This window comes from Cenococcum geophilum, assembly GCF_001692895.1.
Source record: "Cenococcum geophilum 1.58 unplaced genomic scaffold K441scaffold_103, whole genome shotgun sequence".
Lineage (NCBI taxonomy): Eukaryota > Fungi > Ascomycota > Dothideomycetes > Gloniales > Gloniaceae > Cenococcum > Cenococcum geophilum.
In genome coordinates, this window is record NW_027137661.1 from 226,124 (window position 1) to 244,655 (window position 18,532).

The 18,532-nt window shown below is 35.4% G+C and overlaps 1 protein-coding gene across 1 annotated transcript; it reads left to right on the forward strand.

Moving 5' to 3' along the window:
• Positions 1-1,938: 1,938 nt before the first annotated feature.
• K441DRAFT_597017 (uncharacterized protein) lies at positions 1,939-2,406 on the forward strand (the record flags this gene model as incomplete). Its single annotated transcript, XM_067645041.1, has 2 exons — positions 1,939-2,068; positions 2,324-2,406. Coding segments are annotated over 2 exons (213 nt in total), but the record flags the coding sequence as incomplete, so codon positions are not given.
• Between the last annotated feature and the right edge of the window lie 16,126 nt (positions 2,407-18,532).

Sequence of the window (18,532 nt, forward strand, 5' to 3'; positions counted from 1 at the left end):
AGATATAAAGGATCTGGGACTAAACTATATTAAAGTAGTCCCAGTTCCGGTTAAAGACTCCCTTAATCTTAATATACTAGGTCTTAAAATTAGCTTATTATTCTAGCGGGGTGCTTTTTCCGCTAAATATTGGCGGGTCTTTAGATCTCCGTTTTTTCTGCTAGGTTACTACTATTGTTATAGGGGTTAATTATTTTAGAACGGTAATAGTCTTTACCTAGGAGTTAATAGTTCCTATCTAGGAAGTAATAAGGGCACTAAGGTTTTTATTAGCTTTTTTATTGGCGGTGTTTATATTATATATATACTATAGTCCTACTTTAATATTATTAAGAAACTTATTAGTATAGTCAATAAGGGTAAGGTAAGCTTTGCTAGGCTCAAAGGTCTTAGGGTATAGTAGGGAGCGGCGGATTGTCTATGCAATATTAGGGTATATCTCTATAAATAGGTCTATAAAAACATTGCGAGGGTTCTAGGTTTCGGCTATTTTGGCGTCGTTAGTGTCGCCTATCTAGGCGCTAGGTAAAAACTAAGGATTGTTCTAGGACTGTGCTAGGGACGTATTAGTTTTAGCAGAGGCGCGTATAGGTCGCGATTGCTCTAGGGTGGAGGTTAATTGGCTAGGGTATAGGGAATTAGTGATTGCAATGGGGCGCAAATTAAAGATACCACAAACTGTTACAGTGCTGTAATAAAGTAGACTAAATAACTACGTTATAGTATAAAGAGGGAAAGAAGGTAGAAAGGGGGTATTGTATATAAATAGTAGGGCCGGCCGCTAAGTCGCTAGTAGTGGGCTAGCCAACAGTAGGGAATAGTACGAGATAGTATAAAACAGTATACGTCAGGTCAGTACCGTAATAGGTAGCGACGGCAGCAGCAATAGCAACGTCTTTTAGTACTTTTCCTGTCTCTTAGGCGTAAGAACCCCTCTAAATTATATATTATTCTAGGCTACCGGCGCTAAAACTACACTTTTGACGTTCCAACCTAAAGAATACCGCGTCCACCGTTACTAATTAGTATAATATTAACAAGATCCTAGGGAATAAGTTAGGATTAAATACTTAATCTAAGAATAGAGAGATTCTTACGCCCACGTTCTATAGAGTTAAATTTAAGGGTAGCAGTTAAGGTAAGTGCCTAGCTTTAATTAATATAGTAGCTTACGCATATTATTTTTAATATTGCGTAGAGAATATAGTTATTATTAACAATAACTAGACCGAACTAAATACTAATACTAACAATAAGGACGAGTACCCTTTGTAGAAAGACGGTATAGGTCTATAGATAGACAATTAACTTAAGAGTGCGGGTACGTCGGCTGTGGAGTATCTTAGCAAAGATTTTTATGCTATAGGCATAGAAGATACTATCAACTTTATTAAAGGAGCAGAAATTCTAGTTAGTCCGCTCCTAAGTTATAAGCCTATATTAACGCCGCCTAAGTCTACTATAAGTAATTTACTACCTTGTATAAACTATAATAGCAAAGTAAAAGAAACTGTACATTTTGCCGATAAAGTATTAATAGCGAATACTAAATTTAGTAATACTATTAAACACTATTATATAATTTTAAAGACTAATAGTAATGCGTAGTCTAATTGCTCCATCAACTAGCTAACACAAGAAATTAGCACCCGCACTATCCCGAAAGTTATAATATATTAATTACAGTTACTAATAAAGAAATTTCCCACGCCCAAAAATATAAGTAGCAACAGCGGTAATAATAGCGATAATAGCAACAGCAACAGTAACAATTATATAATATGCGACACATTACTAACGCGCAAGCAAAAACACCCTCCGCCCGCCTATACTATTAGCCATAAGCGGCATAGTTAAAAGTCAAATATAGCATTAAAGCAGTATCCTAAGCGCGCTATATACTCTACAAGGCGATAAAAGCTATCTCTATTCCGCGGCAGACCTCTCCCTAACCATCCTTTAGCCCTAAAACCTACCTTAGGAGCGCGGTTTAGTAGTTGCAATACTAAGATACTTTACGGCAACGACTACGGCGACAACAGCAGCGATAAGAGTAGTAAAGAAAGTAGTAATCGCGGCTGCCGTCTTTAAAGTAATAAGCAACCAAAATTAACCGTATACCTTTATTACTTAGGCAGATATAAGCGGAAGCGTAATTGCGGTAGGGCTTTATAATTAAATACTTCTATCGAACTAATAGAGGTAATTAGTCCGATATGCCTACCTATAGCTACTAACTTAAGCGATAGCGTTGGCAAGGAAGTATTATTTAAACCTTAGAATAACGAGCACGTTTCTACACTCTGCTCACAGTCTAAAATAGCTCCTTTAACTAAAGCGGACGAAGACGACGAATATAAGGTAAAGGAGATCTTTAAAGCCCATATCTATTACAGAAAGCTATAGTACCGTATTAAATAGCTTAGGTATAAGGACGATCTAAAGTAGTATAACGCGTTTAACTTTAAAAATAGCCCGTATAAGCTCCGTAATTTTTATATAACTAACCCTACCCACCTAAAGCCTCCAAAAAGGCTAGGGAGGTAGGTATAATATTAGGAGGAGAATAGAGATATAGATGACCATCCTAATAATAATAAGCCTAAGAAATTATATATAAGAGGCGGAACACCATAAAGATTGGCAGACTTACCTTAGTAAGCTTAAATATAATTCTATTAGTGTAGATTTTTAATTAGTTTATAAGCTAACTAATATAAATTTAATAATATCTATATTATAGAGGTTGCGGATATTAAAATAACTTAACCTTAATATTTTATATTATTTCCTAAAGTTTATTAATTATATAACAGAATTTAGACTTTTAAAATATATTATTTTTATTACTTAAGTATTTCTAGGTCTTGTGGTCATTTTTAATAAAAAAAAGCATTATTAACGTCCGTCCCTAGATTACGGAAAACCCATATACCGGAAAATATAAGGGGTACTTTGACTTTAAGCGACTATAACTCTGCGCACACGTTAAGCTTTACTATAATTCCATATAAGTTATATACTATAGCTACTTTTAAATATTTAGGACCCTCCTACCTATAAATTACGTTTATATTATCGCCTTTATACCTAGCGTACAAAGAGCCTCCCTTTATAGCGTAATAGAGTTCCTTCCCTATAGCACTACCGTTAAGCTCTTACCACTTATAATACTTATAAAAGGGTCTTATTTAGGCCTTAGAGCCTCACTATACCGCCTTATTATATCTCGTTATAAGTATATATCAATTAAGCCTTTTACTAGCCGTATATAGATCGATCGCCGATATTAAATAGAAATATCTAAATAACCTTAACTCGTAATACAACCGCGACGCCTTTAACTTATTTTCTTCAGCTCTATAATTAGGTGCTTTTCTAGTACGGTTATAATAAGGCTTTTCTTAATTTTGTATTACTAACTAATATTTATAATACTTAACGTGTTTCTTTATATAGAAAGACTTATACGCCTCTTTAAGCGGCCTTATCCGTAATAGTAAAGGTTATAACAAAGTAGTAAGGTAGTGACGGTAGTGGTAAGCAGTTGGGTGAGCAATTGGGTTAGAGGGATAACTTTTAGTAGGTATAGCGAGCTTAAAGTTATATAAAAGGATAGTATATTACTCTTATTAAAACTAGCCCTTTTTATACTAAAATTAATTATTTCTAACACTACTCTATATATACTTCTTTAAATATAGCCTCTAACGAGAATTTAGACGAAAATCGACCCCTAAGTACGCCTTCCCCTACATATTCTTCTACCCTTCCTCCCTTATATACTAAACGCAATATATAGCCAACTTAAAGAGCTCTACCTAGCTTTTCTAATATTGTCTTCCGTTTAATTTCGCCTTTTTAGGCCTTTACTAGACCTACTTTTAATATAACTACAATACCCAATATGGCGTTACTAGATGTATCTATAGTACCGTTTTCTTCCTTTCCTCGGGCCTCTTCTTAATCTTTACTAACGTGGCTCTATACCATATAAAGTATAGTGCGCAATTAAGGCCTTCCGAAACGTTCTCTTTATACCTTTTACTATTATCACGACTACTTTATAAGAGCCTCTATTAACTATACACGCTATCTATAACGAGCTATTAACTCCGCGACGTAGTGGCTTTAGAAATCGCCTTAAATACGACACGCCTGCGCGCTAACGCTTGGTTAACTTTATTAAATCCTATAATTAGGCGCGTACTACTACCTACACTAAGCTCTCTGCTAAAATAGGACTCTACATTTCCAACTTTATAATTAGGCGATTGCTAAAAAAGGAAGGCTTTTAGTAATGTATTGCTTACCTAAAGCCATAGCTCACCTAAAGGCAGCGCTAAAAGCGACTTGTATTTGCTTATAGGGTAAGCTTATAGACAATTAAAGACTGGTTTAAGATTATATAGATAGACAAATCTATAATATACCATGGCGGCTACTAGCGTGTCTTTGTAACTTAACGACCTTATAAACAATATTACCCCTACTACCTTTAGCTAAGACTCCGCAATATACCTTATATAATAATTTGGGCTTGCTTTATAGGTGTTAAGAAAGGGCCTTTAGTCTTTTAGAATAAGTAGAAATGGGGTAATATTACGGCTTAAGGCTTCTAAGACCATATCTACCTAAGCCTAAAGAACTTCTATAAATACTATAATAGGGAGTATTATATATATGTTAACGCCTAGCCATTTAATCCTACCCCATCTATTATATAAATAGACGGCACGCCCCCGTATAGAGCTTAATCTACTAAAGCTAAGTTTAAAGCTGACTAAATCTAACTCCTTAATTGGCCCCTAAATAGCCCTAATCTTAATCTAATTAAGGTGCTTTAGAAATTAATAAAGGAACGAATTACCTACTACCGCCAAAGGCCTTGTATAGAGGAGGAGATGCAATAGGCAATTTAGGAAGAGTAGGACGGGATTAATAAAGAGGATTTATATCGCCTTATTATATCTATAAGGTAACATATACGCGATGTAATTAAAGCCGAAGGTGGTATAACTAAATAGTAGATTTAGGTAAGAGCTTAAAGGAATAGGACACTTATTTAGTTGCTATACTATAGAAATTAGTATATAGGTAAAATCTAACACATTTATTTAATTTAAAAAGCTTTATTTTAATTTTAATATTAGGCGTTTTTTTAAGTATACTAGTCTGTTAGAGATTAACCCCATTTTACCTAGTAAAACGGGTAGTATTCTCTAAACGATTGGTAGCGCTAGTAAGTACTTATAACGAGATACACCTAGGCGGTATAGACCTACTACCCTACCGACCTACTTTCCTATCTAAACTTGCCCCTTTACTTCTCTCTTTACTTCTCTAGACGTAGATATAAAGACGTAAATATGCGGAGATATATAAAGGCATAGAGGCGTAGAGGTGCCTCTAGGGGTATAAAGATATTACCAAAACACCTAGACCTTTAAAAGATTTAAAAAAGTAGAAGAAATAAAAATTATATCCGCTAGCGGCTCTAGTAAAGTTATAATAAGTTACCTAGCTACGGTTTCGCCGGATTATCCATTTAAAGTTTTCCTAAAAGAATTACTTTTAAGGTTAGTTAAGAATACAACAAGTACTGTATAATACCTAAAATAGATTTAGTTAATCTTATTCTGGAATACTAAGGAGAAAACAAATATGGCTCTAAAGAGGGCTTACATTGCAGTTATTATAAATAACTAATAGTTATCCAGCTTTATTAGGTAGAATATAACGGCATAAAAGAGGAAGGAAGAAAGTAGTATAATAGCTAGCCTAATTTTCTCGCTAACTATAAGCCTAAAAAGGAGATAGATTGGAATTATAAGTAAAATGGCTAAGACTACCGCCGCTATGGCTATTATAAGGTAGTTTAGCTTTATCTTGTCTAGAAGCCTAATAGTAGGGTTATTGGTTTTTACTAAGGTCCTAGGAGTTAAAAACATATTCTAGTATAGTTAGTAATATCCCTAGCTGTTTAGTATTAGAGAATCTTACCTTTAGTAGTTTTATATAAGACTGTTGGTATACATACTTTAATTAACGTGCACAAATATCACTGTATTGCGATATGTATGCGGTGTTAGTTATTAGATGATTGCTTGTTTTCTAATACAGTATTGATAGTATATATACGCGTCTCGCGTAGATCACGTGCTCTATACACGTAATATAAATATACATACCAACACTGGAGCAACTCTAAAAAGAAACCAAATCGTGCTATTCCCGTTGTTCGTAGCATATACGCAATAACTAGCTCTTCCGTCTATGACACGCAATAGCTGTGACGGCGCTAGGGCCCGTCACATACCACATTCCGCCGACTTCTGCTATGCTACCAAATTCTGCCGTGTTGCCGGATTCTGCCAAATTCTGCCGTGTTGTCGAATTCTGCCAAATTCTGCCGTGTTGTCGAATTCTGCCAAATTCTGCCATGTTGCCGGATTCTGCCAAATTCTGCCATGTTGCTGGCTGACTCGCTAAATGGTTGGTAATTGAGTTAACACGAGCTCTTTCTCCTAGTCATTATACGCCTGTACGACTAGTCAAGACTTCTTAAAGGCCTTATCAGTACCTGGGTTCTTAATTTCGTCCATAAAGCGTAAGTTAAAGAGTCGTATACCTTAAGGTATATTTGCGAGCTTCGTAATCTTAAATACTCCTTTCTTAAGTAGACCGGTAAGTTCCTTTTGCCAGGAGGCGCTAAATTAAGTGACATCATCTTGCGAGTAAGTTGTAATATCTGCTATAGCTATAAGCAGGGGGTACTTACGTGGGCAACCTCGGCCTCGTTTTGGTGCTAGTTAAGGGGCAGCTTCCTAAAATAGAGGCATAGGTTCGTCAATTCGCGTAGGTTCTACGTGCTCTACGGCGTCATAAATAGGAGGCTCCTTAGTTAGTTCTGGTCGTAGGTATAGTTTAATAACCGTAGATCGGAAAGATATAGGTCCATTTAGTAACTTAACCGTATATATTTCTCCTTCGACCGTAAGTAGATTATATGGTCCGTCCTAGTGTCTAGCTTAGCCTATATTTCCTTCTCTCCATACTAAAACGGGTAAGTTTAGTAGTAGGTCGTATACCGCGTTAGTTTTAGGTCCGTTGCGCATATTTAGGGCGTCTACGATTTAACGTCCAGCTTATAGTTTCTAAATTTCTGCCATGGCCTTCTTAATTGCGTTTGCTCGCTGTATTACTAACGGTAATAGTATATCTAATTTAACCATTTAAGGGTATGCGCCGAATACTAATAGTATAGGGACTAATCCATCCGGGCCAGCGGTGTCATTAATAGCCTTAAACGCCATTTATAGTGCTATATCTTTATTAATATTAGGGATCTTAACGGTGATTATTTAATATGCGCGTTATAGCGGTCCATAGTATCGTTCTACTATACTAATGGAGTTATAGGCTTCGACTGGAATTCCTTTTATATTGATACCCATAGTACTTACGTACTATTTAAATTCCTTACTAATAAAGTTCTTGCCTACGTTATATATAACTAGATCTAGTGGTCCCAGATATATATTAATCTAGCACATCCGTAACACATCCTATGTATATTTAGCGCTTATATTCTATAACCACCTACTAGCTTAAAAGCGTGTTCCCTCGTCAACTATATATAATAACGGGCTTCCGCTAATATACATAATGTCAACGATGATACAGTAGTTAAAATTAACGTTATCCAGCAAGGTGAAGCGGAACCGTCCTAGTAACTTCCCGTGCTTTTGGTAATAGTAATAGTACTTAGCAAGATATTTAAGAGTCTTCTTGTCAGTATCGTAGCCAGCTTAGTTTAGTACTTTCTGCAGCCTTTTAACTAATGGGTGGCCAAACCAATAGTGTAGTTGTTGTAGTTCCGTGTCTGTTAGGTAGCAAGGGTTCAAATTAAAGGATTCCAAAAAATAAGTTTGTAGAGAAGTGTTCTATATAAGGAAGGGGTGGCCAAACCGTCGTACTACTGGCACTTCCTTGGTGCGGGTGACGAGGACATTCTTAAGGTTATTATAGTATACCTATAGCTTATCCATATCTGCCAGGCAGAGTAGAAATGGTGTATCGGCTTAAACGATATAAAACTATATCTCGCCTATCGGACTGTTAATATGTATGGTTCCGATTAAGGAAGCAGTACCTATTCCGAACTATATATTGACTTAGCCCTTTGTTAAGGTGTCTAATTTTATAGATAAGTCCGCAGTTTATAGTGCCTAAAATTGTCTATAACCAGCTATAGACTTTCTTAAAGCTCTTGTGTCTATCATAATGCCTATAAATATGGTTAAGGTATATTATAATTTAGCGTTAGCACTGTATGCGAAAGGATTAGTACTTAGAGCGGTTATAGCGGTTTCTATTATATCTACCGCTGTTAGTAAGTAGGTAAAGGCTTTGTTAGCCAGCTCTATGCTTATAAGGGTTACTTTATCAGGTGTAAGGTCTCTAAAGGTTATAAAGTAGGTAGTAGGAGGTTGCTTTGGCTCTTCTAAACTAAGTTTAGATCCGATGTCTGTGATAAGCGTTTCGAAGATCTCGTCAAAGTCCTCTAAATCCTCACTATTATCTCCTTCGCAGTTAATAATATACTGCTTAAAGCGTTCTTTAAAGCGGTTGTTAAACCGTCCTTTAGTTCAATTACTAAAGCGGCTTTTATATTCCTCCTTAGCCTTATTACGTTCCTCCTCTATATGTCTCTATAAACGGCAATCCTCTTTCTAGTAGATATAGCAACGTCCCTTAGATCTGCTGTTACTATTGGATTATCCGTATATTCGGTTACGGCTAAGATTTCGGTCGTTTCGGTCGCGATTTCGGTTATAGTAGCGGCGATCCATAAAGAAGGTAGTATACACTTCTTGGCTAGGGTATTCCTTCTCCTATACAACAATTAAAGACTGCAATTTATTAATTAACTAAGACAAGTCTTCTCTAGGGTTTAAGACGGCAATTTTATAGGCAGGAACTCCCTGGCAAGCCATAACTAGTTTATTAGTAAGAAATAGTAGTATTTGAAATTCAGAGTTAATTCTATGCTGCTGCTTGCACAGCTTGTCAATTAATAGCTAAAGATACTGGTATATAGGCTTGTCGGTATTCGCGTCAATAATGCCTTGTAGTGTAATTGCGTTCTATTCCGCGAGGTTCTTTCTATAAAACTTAGGTCCTTTAAAGAAGTTCTGTATATAGGTGCATGCTTCTAGGTACGTTCTGGCTAAAAGGGTACGGTTATAGTAATGATCTTATACGAGTCCCTTTAGCATAGTAGGGAATGCAATTATATAATCGTCTAGTTATAGGCCAGCTCTTCTACAGATGTCTTTAAAGATGGTTAATTTGAAATTAAAGCTTTCGCTAACTCCATCGTATTTCTGGCTATCTGTGTACATCTTTGCCACTATAGTAGCCTCTTTACTGTATAAGGCTGTTCCTCCTACTCCCGGGTCTGGTTGCTGCTGTAGGGTAGATTATAATAGAGTATGCTGCTGTTGGCCAGGTTACTAAGGGTTATGCTAAAAGTGATACTGCTATTAGGTAGCAGTTGGCGCAGTTTGCCGGGGTATAGGTATTATAGGGGTAGGTGTTATAGGGGTAGGTGTCTATATTCCAGGCAGTGTTAAAGCTATAGCTATAGGCTGAGCTAATTCTAGGCTAGTAGCTGAACCTATAGCCAGACCGTCGCGGGTGGGATTAAGTCGATCTCATAAGCTTCCAGTGTTTAGCGGTCCCTTTATCTTATTAATAGCTGCTATAAGGTCCTCATTCGTCCATTCGCGTTGTTCTTCTTCTTAAATAATATTAAATAATATATCAGAGAGGGTAATTTTAGCATTATACTTGGCAACACACACTCCTCTTTTAAGTAGGTGTTTTCGCAGCTTAGCTCTAGTATCCGAACGCATCTTTTAAAAGTCTTTTAGGGTGAACTCCTTAAATTCTTCTCGAAATATAGTCTACAGGGTATTATCTAAGAAGTCCTCCTTCTTGTGTATATAAATCTTTGTTTCCACGAACTCCGCTAGTTCGTCCTTTATAGTCTCGCCTAAATTAATTCCGCCGCCGTGTTTCCTAACCTTTATAGCCCATTCTTGTTCCTCCACTAATACCATAGTTATAGGTGTAAGGGTAGGTGTAAGAGTTAAGGTTAAAGTTGAGGTTAGGGTTAAGGGTTGTATATACGTTCTCTACAGCCGTTGGGCCTATAAAGTATTCTTAGCAAGACTGCTATTCTCTTAGCGATCTGTTATATTGGCTATAAGGCTAGTATAAATTCTCTTAAGCTTAAGGGAGGTTGTAATCTTCTTTAAGTAAAGATATAATTCTCTAGGCGATCTAACGCGTCAGCAGTTAAGCTAATACGTGGTCTCGAGCTTTGAGGGTAATATAGCTTTCTCCTTTAACTAAAATAGGGCGATAACTCTGCGATTTAATGCGTTAGCAGTTAAGCTAATGCGTGGTTTCGAGCTTTGCTATTGCGTATTTCCTAATCTGTACGTTTACTGATCAGTGTTGGTATATATGCTTTAATTAACGTGCATAAATATTACTGTATTGCGATACGTATGCGGTGTTGGTTGTTGGATAATTACTTGTTTTCTAATGTAGTGTTGATAGTATATATACGCGTCTCGCGTAGATTATGTGCTCTATACACGTGATATAAATATATATACCAACAAAGACTTTCTAATAAATCTTTTAAGGGCCGAATGGAAATTTAAGTCTTAATCTTTAGATAAAATGATAAAATTATCTGCTAAGTTAAGAAACTCCGTTTCTGACTTTACTATTGGCTTCTTATTCTAGTAGTAATTGATAATACTATAATATGCACTAGTTCTTAGCTTTTTTAGTAATATTGAATTCCGTTTATAGTCTAAAAGCTCGTCTATAAATGTAAGAAATGCTAGTTTTCTGATTTTTATAGCACTAAATTACTTACCATATTGCTTTAGCTTGCAGTTAATTTTATTAATTAGTTTTTCCCTTTCCGATTACTTATCTACCTTATCTCTACATATTGACTAAATTCTATACTTGTTTTTTTCGCTATTAGTATTGTCTATATTAAATAGACGTTTTTCTAAAACTATTAGCTTATATTATCTATATAATAGAAGTTGGTTTTAGAGTATCCTAAACCGTCAAAATACGCGAAAATCTAAATTGCTGTTATAAAACGCTGTAAGCCTTGGATACCCTTTGGTATACTAGTTAACTAAGATACATTAATATTAAGATATTTAACGCTTAAATAGAATAACTGACTTTGCTTATATTTGATCTCTTTAAACTAGCTATCGTCCTTAAATTTATGCCCTTTCTATAATGGTCTTATCTACTAAAGTAGAATTAAGGATTTTAGAAAAGTAGCAGCCGAACCTAAAGTTCTTTAGAGTGCTTGCAGGAATTTCTAAGGAGTGGAATGTTTACTATATTCCTAATTTTAAATTTTCTTACTTAGGGTAAATATAGCCTTAGTATCTAAACTCTCGCTAGTTTAGGGCTCTTTCGATTTGTTACTAAGGTTTATAGTTCTATTTTGATTAGTTTTCTTTCTAAAAAGCGGTAGATAAGTGTATGCCGTCTTAGAATAAAGCCTGAAAGCAAAAAACCTGCTATTTCCTAAAGTTAGCAATTTTTATATTTTCCGATGCTCTTAATAAAGAAGTTAAATAAGATTATAAAGGGTACTCTAAACCTGGACTTATAGAGCTACTTTATAGTAAGGTTTTAATAAAAACTTTAAGTAAACCATATAGTGCCAGCACTACTGTCTGGACGCATATTTAAGGTATATACTTTCCTTTAATAAGCCCTAATTAAAGGTTTTAAAGAATAAAGCTGATCTATATATTAGGTGCCTAAGTGCACTTATAATACTAATAAACCCTATATACTAACCGAGCTTATAAAGTAGGCGCGCGTACTATTACGCGGTTACCTTACTAACCTTAAACCGTAGAATTAATTAGCAGAAATACGTATATCTGCAAGCGGATATCGCTAACCTTTTTTTGTTAAAAAGTTAATTCTATAGTGTAAGGGACTTTTATAAAGTTTTACAAGGTTTCTTAGGGTATATTTAGTTATAGCTCTAGATTGAATCTAGAGCCTCAATCTAATCTAGAGGTGACTGTTTGGTTAATCTGTATATCTATCCGATTGCCTACTATGCCCCTACTACTACTACCCTTACTAACGATGGTATTGATGAACTGAATAAATCTATAGAATCTAACTATAACGAATATAGGCCTTTATATAGGCCTATACCTACGAAGTTATAAGTAATTGCTTATAGATGTTAACTAAAATGGAAATAAAGGGAATCTGCTTATGTAAGCAGGAAATGTATATAGAGGACTCTTCTAGAACTATTGTTAGGTATTACTATAATAGCTATAGGCCCTATATAACGTCCTCTTCTTAATCCTTACTATCGCCGTGCGGATCCAACTAGTTAGTATTTATACTTAACACATAGGTAAAAGACGTCGTTAATTTTGAGCCTTATTTAAGGCCTTTTTAGAACAATTAACTAAATAGTCGGCTTTATTTCAGATTGAGTACGACTACTAGATTAAGCGCCACTAATTATCTACTAATTAACGCCGGTTAAAGTATGGACTAATATTAGATTAAAAAAGCTCTAGATTGCAACCGAATATACTATTAGGCGATCTGACTTGTTTTATATATAGAGCTATTACCTTCTTTAACGAAATTGTTAAAGCTACCTATATAAGGCCTAGGGCTGCATATAGGCTTAAAATAATCGATTAATCAACTTTTAGGCCTTATATATGCAACATCTATTACAATATCCGTTGTGATACCCGTTGCCTAAAAGTAAGTTATAAATATAGCGGCCCGCTTATTAGAAAGCTGCTTATAAAAAAGGGTATAGCACTAGTAGATTCTTTTAGTTAGCTAGTTCTATTAACTTTCTTATTCCGCGTAGTCTTACTTATTAACATAAGTAGCGGTAAAAGGAAGATAACTAAGGAATAGTCTAGTAAGAAGGGGGTAACTAAAGAACAGCTTGTTGGTAGGAATACTGTTTTAATTAACTTTCTAGGAACTTTATTAATGTTTGCGCCCGTTTATATCCATCCCCTCACTAAAGCGTTAGCTAAATAAGGTATTGTCTAACTAGTATACCTCTACTGGCGCTAAGCCGAATTCTAGAATACGATATATCGCATTCTAGAATTTGGCTTAGCGCTAGCTGCAACGAACCTTAATATAGAACGCTACTTTGTCTTTTTATACTTCCTATAAGAGGTTCCGGCTTATTAACGCAAAGCGACTACGATATTCTTAGAGTTATGCAAACCTCACTCTACAATTCCCTATACTCTAAATGCTTTAGATTGACCGTTTAGCTATATAACGATTAAAAGGAAAGATATAAAAAGTGCGGTAAGAAGGGAGTTTGGTATATATAATTTATTTCGCCCTATTTACCTTTATATACGCTTATTTACCTCTTTTTTATAGCCCTTATTTGTCGCCTTATACCTTTTCTACTAAACTGAAAAATCTAGCTATAGAACTATCTAAGGCCGATATAAGCTCTTCCTTAAAATATATACACAGTTCCTTACAAAATGACATCCTTATAAGGCGCTTTAAGGCTAATAGCTATTTAGTAAGCAACTAGCTACCTTTAGTGCTGTCCCTATAGGTGTCGCTTATAGGGGGGGCTGTGGTCACTACTAGGCCTATATTTATGGAATTCTAGAACTCCTTACTAGCTAGGGAAACCGAATAGCCTCTAGAGCTTTATAACACAATATAGCTATACAACTATTAAAGTGACAATTACTATAGGATATTTCACCCTCTATAAATCTAACTAGGAGCTTTAAATAGTTACTACTAACCTAGACCCTTTACGACCAACAAAATGGAAGATTAAATCTATAACTTAAACGGTCTAAAAGATCTGTCTATAAACAATTATCTATACGCTACTAATACCCCTAATAAAGGCCCTCTAAAACACGCCTTGCCTAAAAGCAAGTACCTAGAAATAATATAGGCCTACTCGCTTTGGTAGACTCTGGATATAACGGCCGCTAATAGCTATAAACTTAGTTATTTTATAGTGCAGGAATATATTAATATGTTCTGGATTAAAGTCTATCTTCGGTTCCCAATTTTATACAAACCTACTTTTAATGCAGTAGATTATTATATTTTATAGCTGTTTATATTAAGTATCTTAGGGGCATCTTGTCTTAAAAGTAGTTACGGCAATCTTTTTTAAGTTTATATTAAGCTCGCAGGTTTCTTAGCGCCAATAATTATATAGCAATATTTTGGGAATCTAAATGTAGAGCTCTGGCTGTTTTAAACAAAAGTACTTTTTAAGCTTTTTTAGAAGAGACATTTAATACTTCTTAAAACTTCTTACCTCTAGCACAAAGTAATAGCGCAATTGGTTAGGGTAGGTGTCCTATTAAACCTTAATTTTTGGGGATCCCAGAACCACCCCAAAAGCTAGATTTCTTCTAAGGCTTTACGTCGACTAGTTTTTACGGTATTCTTTTTTAATTCCTTAGATACTATTTTATTTAGGCGCAAAGCTATTATAAGCCCTTAGGAGATTAACCTTCCTCTCCCCTGTGATAACTCTCTCTGGTTTAAGACAAATTACTATAAACTTTAAGCTCAACTGCGCATAGAAAGCCCTACCCTATTCTTTTTGGATAGACTTAAAGCGACTATAATAGGAGGCTTATTTGTACAAAGCTTATTTATAAGGCAAATCCTAATAGCTAGATTATTAAATGTATGCTTATATTTAGCTTACAGAAGCGTAAGAAGCCGTATTATAGCTGCTTATCTATTATCCCGGGAAGAGGGCTTTAAAAGCGCATTTAAATACCTCCGCCGAAGTATTTATACTTTGTCGTTAAGCTAAGGCGAGAGTAAGGAGATATTGTATTACGTCGCCCGTATATCAATGCCTTTATCTCTAAGTATACTCTAGTGCTAAATTTTTACTAGTGCCACCAATTTACTAGGCTAGAAAGTTACGCCTTAAGCTAATCTCAATACTTCGAATTATGTTTATAATTAGGCGAATATAGCTATAGCACGGGATGTAGTATTTTATACACTTTAAGTCATATCTAAGATTCTTACTAAGGAGACCAATTACTTGGCTTAGGATAACTCCTCTCTTTATAGACTATGGGTGCTATATTTTACAACCCTTATTATTTAGTATTTTGGCTATGCGCTAGAAGGCCCTATTAAATGTCCTCTAGAACTTTTAACCTATAAGGATAGAGTCCGCGATATACAGGAGTTTCTATAAAGAGTTGGCAGAGTAAACTGGCCGGATAATTTAGGAATGGTAGCGCACTAGAATGCATACTTAGGTATACTAATAACTATACGCGATATACTTAAGGAGGCGTGATAGGAGCTACTATATAATGCATCAAACTCGCTTAATAGATGTATTAGTATATTATATAGATACAATCCGCAAAGTGAAGCTAAAGAAGGCTATAATTATAACTCTTAAATATAGTTTAGAAATGCATATAATTAATTACCACGCTAGTAAGATTTAGAGTGGCGTTAAGAACGATTAGCGCCTTAACGGCACCTCTAAGAATGCTCAAAATAACTTAAAAATCTGCAGCTTTCTGCTTACCAGAACAAGTCGTACTTAGAATTATCTCCTTAAAAACTATAAGCCCTAGGTAAGTTGTTTATCTTTACTATTACCTAAGGAGCTATAGGCAACTAGGCGGATAGGAAAGTTAGGGTTACTAGGCCTACTAACTTCTGGACTTCTATTAACCCTTCCTAGTAGAACGTCCATAAGCCTTCAGCGGTGCCCTATTATCTTAATTTACCTATAAAATACCTAATTAAGGCATTATATATAGGAGGACCCTACCTACCGCCTTTCTCCTACTAACAGTACAACCGACTTTCCTTTTAATACCTTATACGCTCCTTACAATACCGCTCCCTTACTTATAAGAAATTACCTAAATTAGCTATTATAAATATCTAACCGGTCTAAGTCTTCCTTAGGAAAGAAGTCATATAGTTGCTTACTAGTCTTAACCTATATATATAGCAGAACAAGAACTATAGACGCAAACGCAAACGCGGAGCATTAGAAATCTTAGCGGCATTCTTATTAATACTGCAATTGCCCTTATATAAGTAATCACTTCCCAATTCTACCTAATATATATAGCGGAACCGTCAATATAAGCGTATATAGGTAGAAGCGCAAAACCCAATACTAAAAGAGAGTAAAAAGCAGTCAAACTGGACTCTAGCTAAAGATGCCCTAATTACTAAGCTTAAGGGGGCCAGTATAAAATAGCGAAGGCGGATAGGGTAGCCCTTTTTAAACTCCTACTTAATAAGGGCTGGAAGCTAGATAAGCTTTAATATTAGCTATATTATGAATGTAGTGTTAAGGTTAGCGTTAATACAATTAGCCGTATCTTAAAGAAGGAAGGGTAGTTAAGGAAGGCGATTAAGCGTATAGCGTAGGGCCGTAACTTATAACTAAGAGAGCTCTATCGCAATAATATAAGGCGGCTTCCTATAGATATTGTTATCTTTTTTAATAAGGCTATCTTTAACGAAAGAACCAGCTAGTGGACAAGAGGGCGTGCTCTAATTGGCTAGGAGGCTCGCTATAAAGGCGATCTTCAAAGAGGAACTACGTAGAGTATCTACGCGGCAATGATAATTGATAGCTAGGTTTGCCATAAAGCTCATAAGGGCTACTTTAAGATTAACGATTTTATTGCCTAGCTATATAAGCGCCTGTTTCCTATACTCCGTTAGCGGTATCCGGATCGAACTATATTTATTATAATAGATAATCTTAGGGTCTACGTTAATAAGCAGATATATAGGCCGTCTTAAAGGCGTAGATCCGTCGCTAGCACTATAGCCCTTATAACGGTGAAGTCCTATAAGAGTTAGACCATATATAAACGGTTTAACTTTTATAGAACTTATTATTATAAGGGCTATACTTAGAAATAAACATAGTGTTAAGGTTAAAGGCCTAGGGGAGTTAACTACGTCCTTTAATATCGCTATATCTACCTATAAGACGTTAACTTAGAATAGCTTAATTAGATAATAGCTTGCCTATTTAGGTAATATATATATTAATATCCATACCTCTTTAGCCAATCTAGAGGCTCTATACTATATATAGCATAGGAGTTTTATTTACAATCCTTTTAAGCAACGCAGTATATATATAGTATTTTAGTAGGGCTTATAAAAAAATACGCTAGCTAGGGTGCCTATAGCATACTAACCTAACTAAAAGCGCCAAAAGCGCCTAATATAAAAAGTGACTTCAATAAATGCCTAGAAATTCCAATATACGAGATACTACTTTATACATCTCAGAACCGCTAAGCAACATTAACGCTATAACTATCCCCTCTTTTTATAACTCTAATAAGAAGCCTCTTACTCTTCTAGTATAAAAATACTATTTAACTTATATGCCTCTGTACCTACAATAGGCCACCAACGCCTTTTTATCCCGTAGGCATACTCACTACGCCCTTTTTTATTTCCGCTTAGTAACCAAAATTTACACTATACTTACCTTCTACTAGTATATGCTACGCGTAGTACCTAGCGCTAAAGTACATGTTATATTGGGATTTTACAACTAAGCCCTACCTAATCCTAAAGACTAATATTTAGATGTAAGCCGCCGTATAAGCTATACTCAATATCTCCAATTAGCGACTAATATTCTCGTCTTCTATCCCATCTGGCGATCTTAATTTATACCTCAATACCTCCTAGAATACGTTAAGTATAATCTTTACTATGTATAGTATAAGGCGGGAATATACTATTTAGCAGCCTAACTTAATAAGAACCTTTATACTGCACTCTTTAACTAGTCCTTATTACGCATAGATATATATATTTAAGCCGCTATATAAGCTGCACTTCTTTATATATAAAGGACAGCTTATATATTATCCCACGCGGATACATTTACGGTGCCCCTTCCGCCCTTTATAATTCGCGTATAGCTTTAACGAGAGCTCGGAACAGTATACCGCACGCAATCTTTAACTAGTCTTTAACGCGTATAGCATCCTCTAGACAACATATATGCAGCTATACTAATTTTACCGGCCAATTCTTATCTAATTCTAAATATAATCTTTTTTAGGCAAGTAGCTATATAACCCGCACTACTAACATCTTACCCTCCGCAGTTTTATTTATAAATAATCCCTAAAGCACCTAGCAACCTCCACAAATATATAAGTAACTTACTTTTCCCTAATATCTAGCGGCTCCTAATTTCAGGGCCTACTCTGAAACCGTTATTAAAACAGTATATACTTACTAAAATCGGTACTAGAGTAAATAACTTAGAGATAATACAAAGTAGGCTTCTAGAGATGCATTCATAGTATATTCTCGCTTTTATGCCGTCTTACTAGCCTCTATACAGTACTAAGGGCTTAGG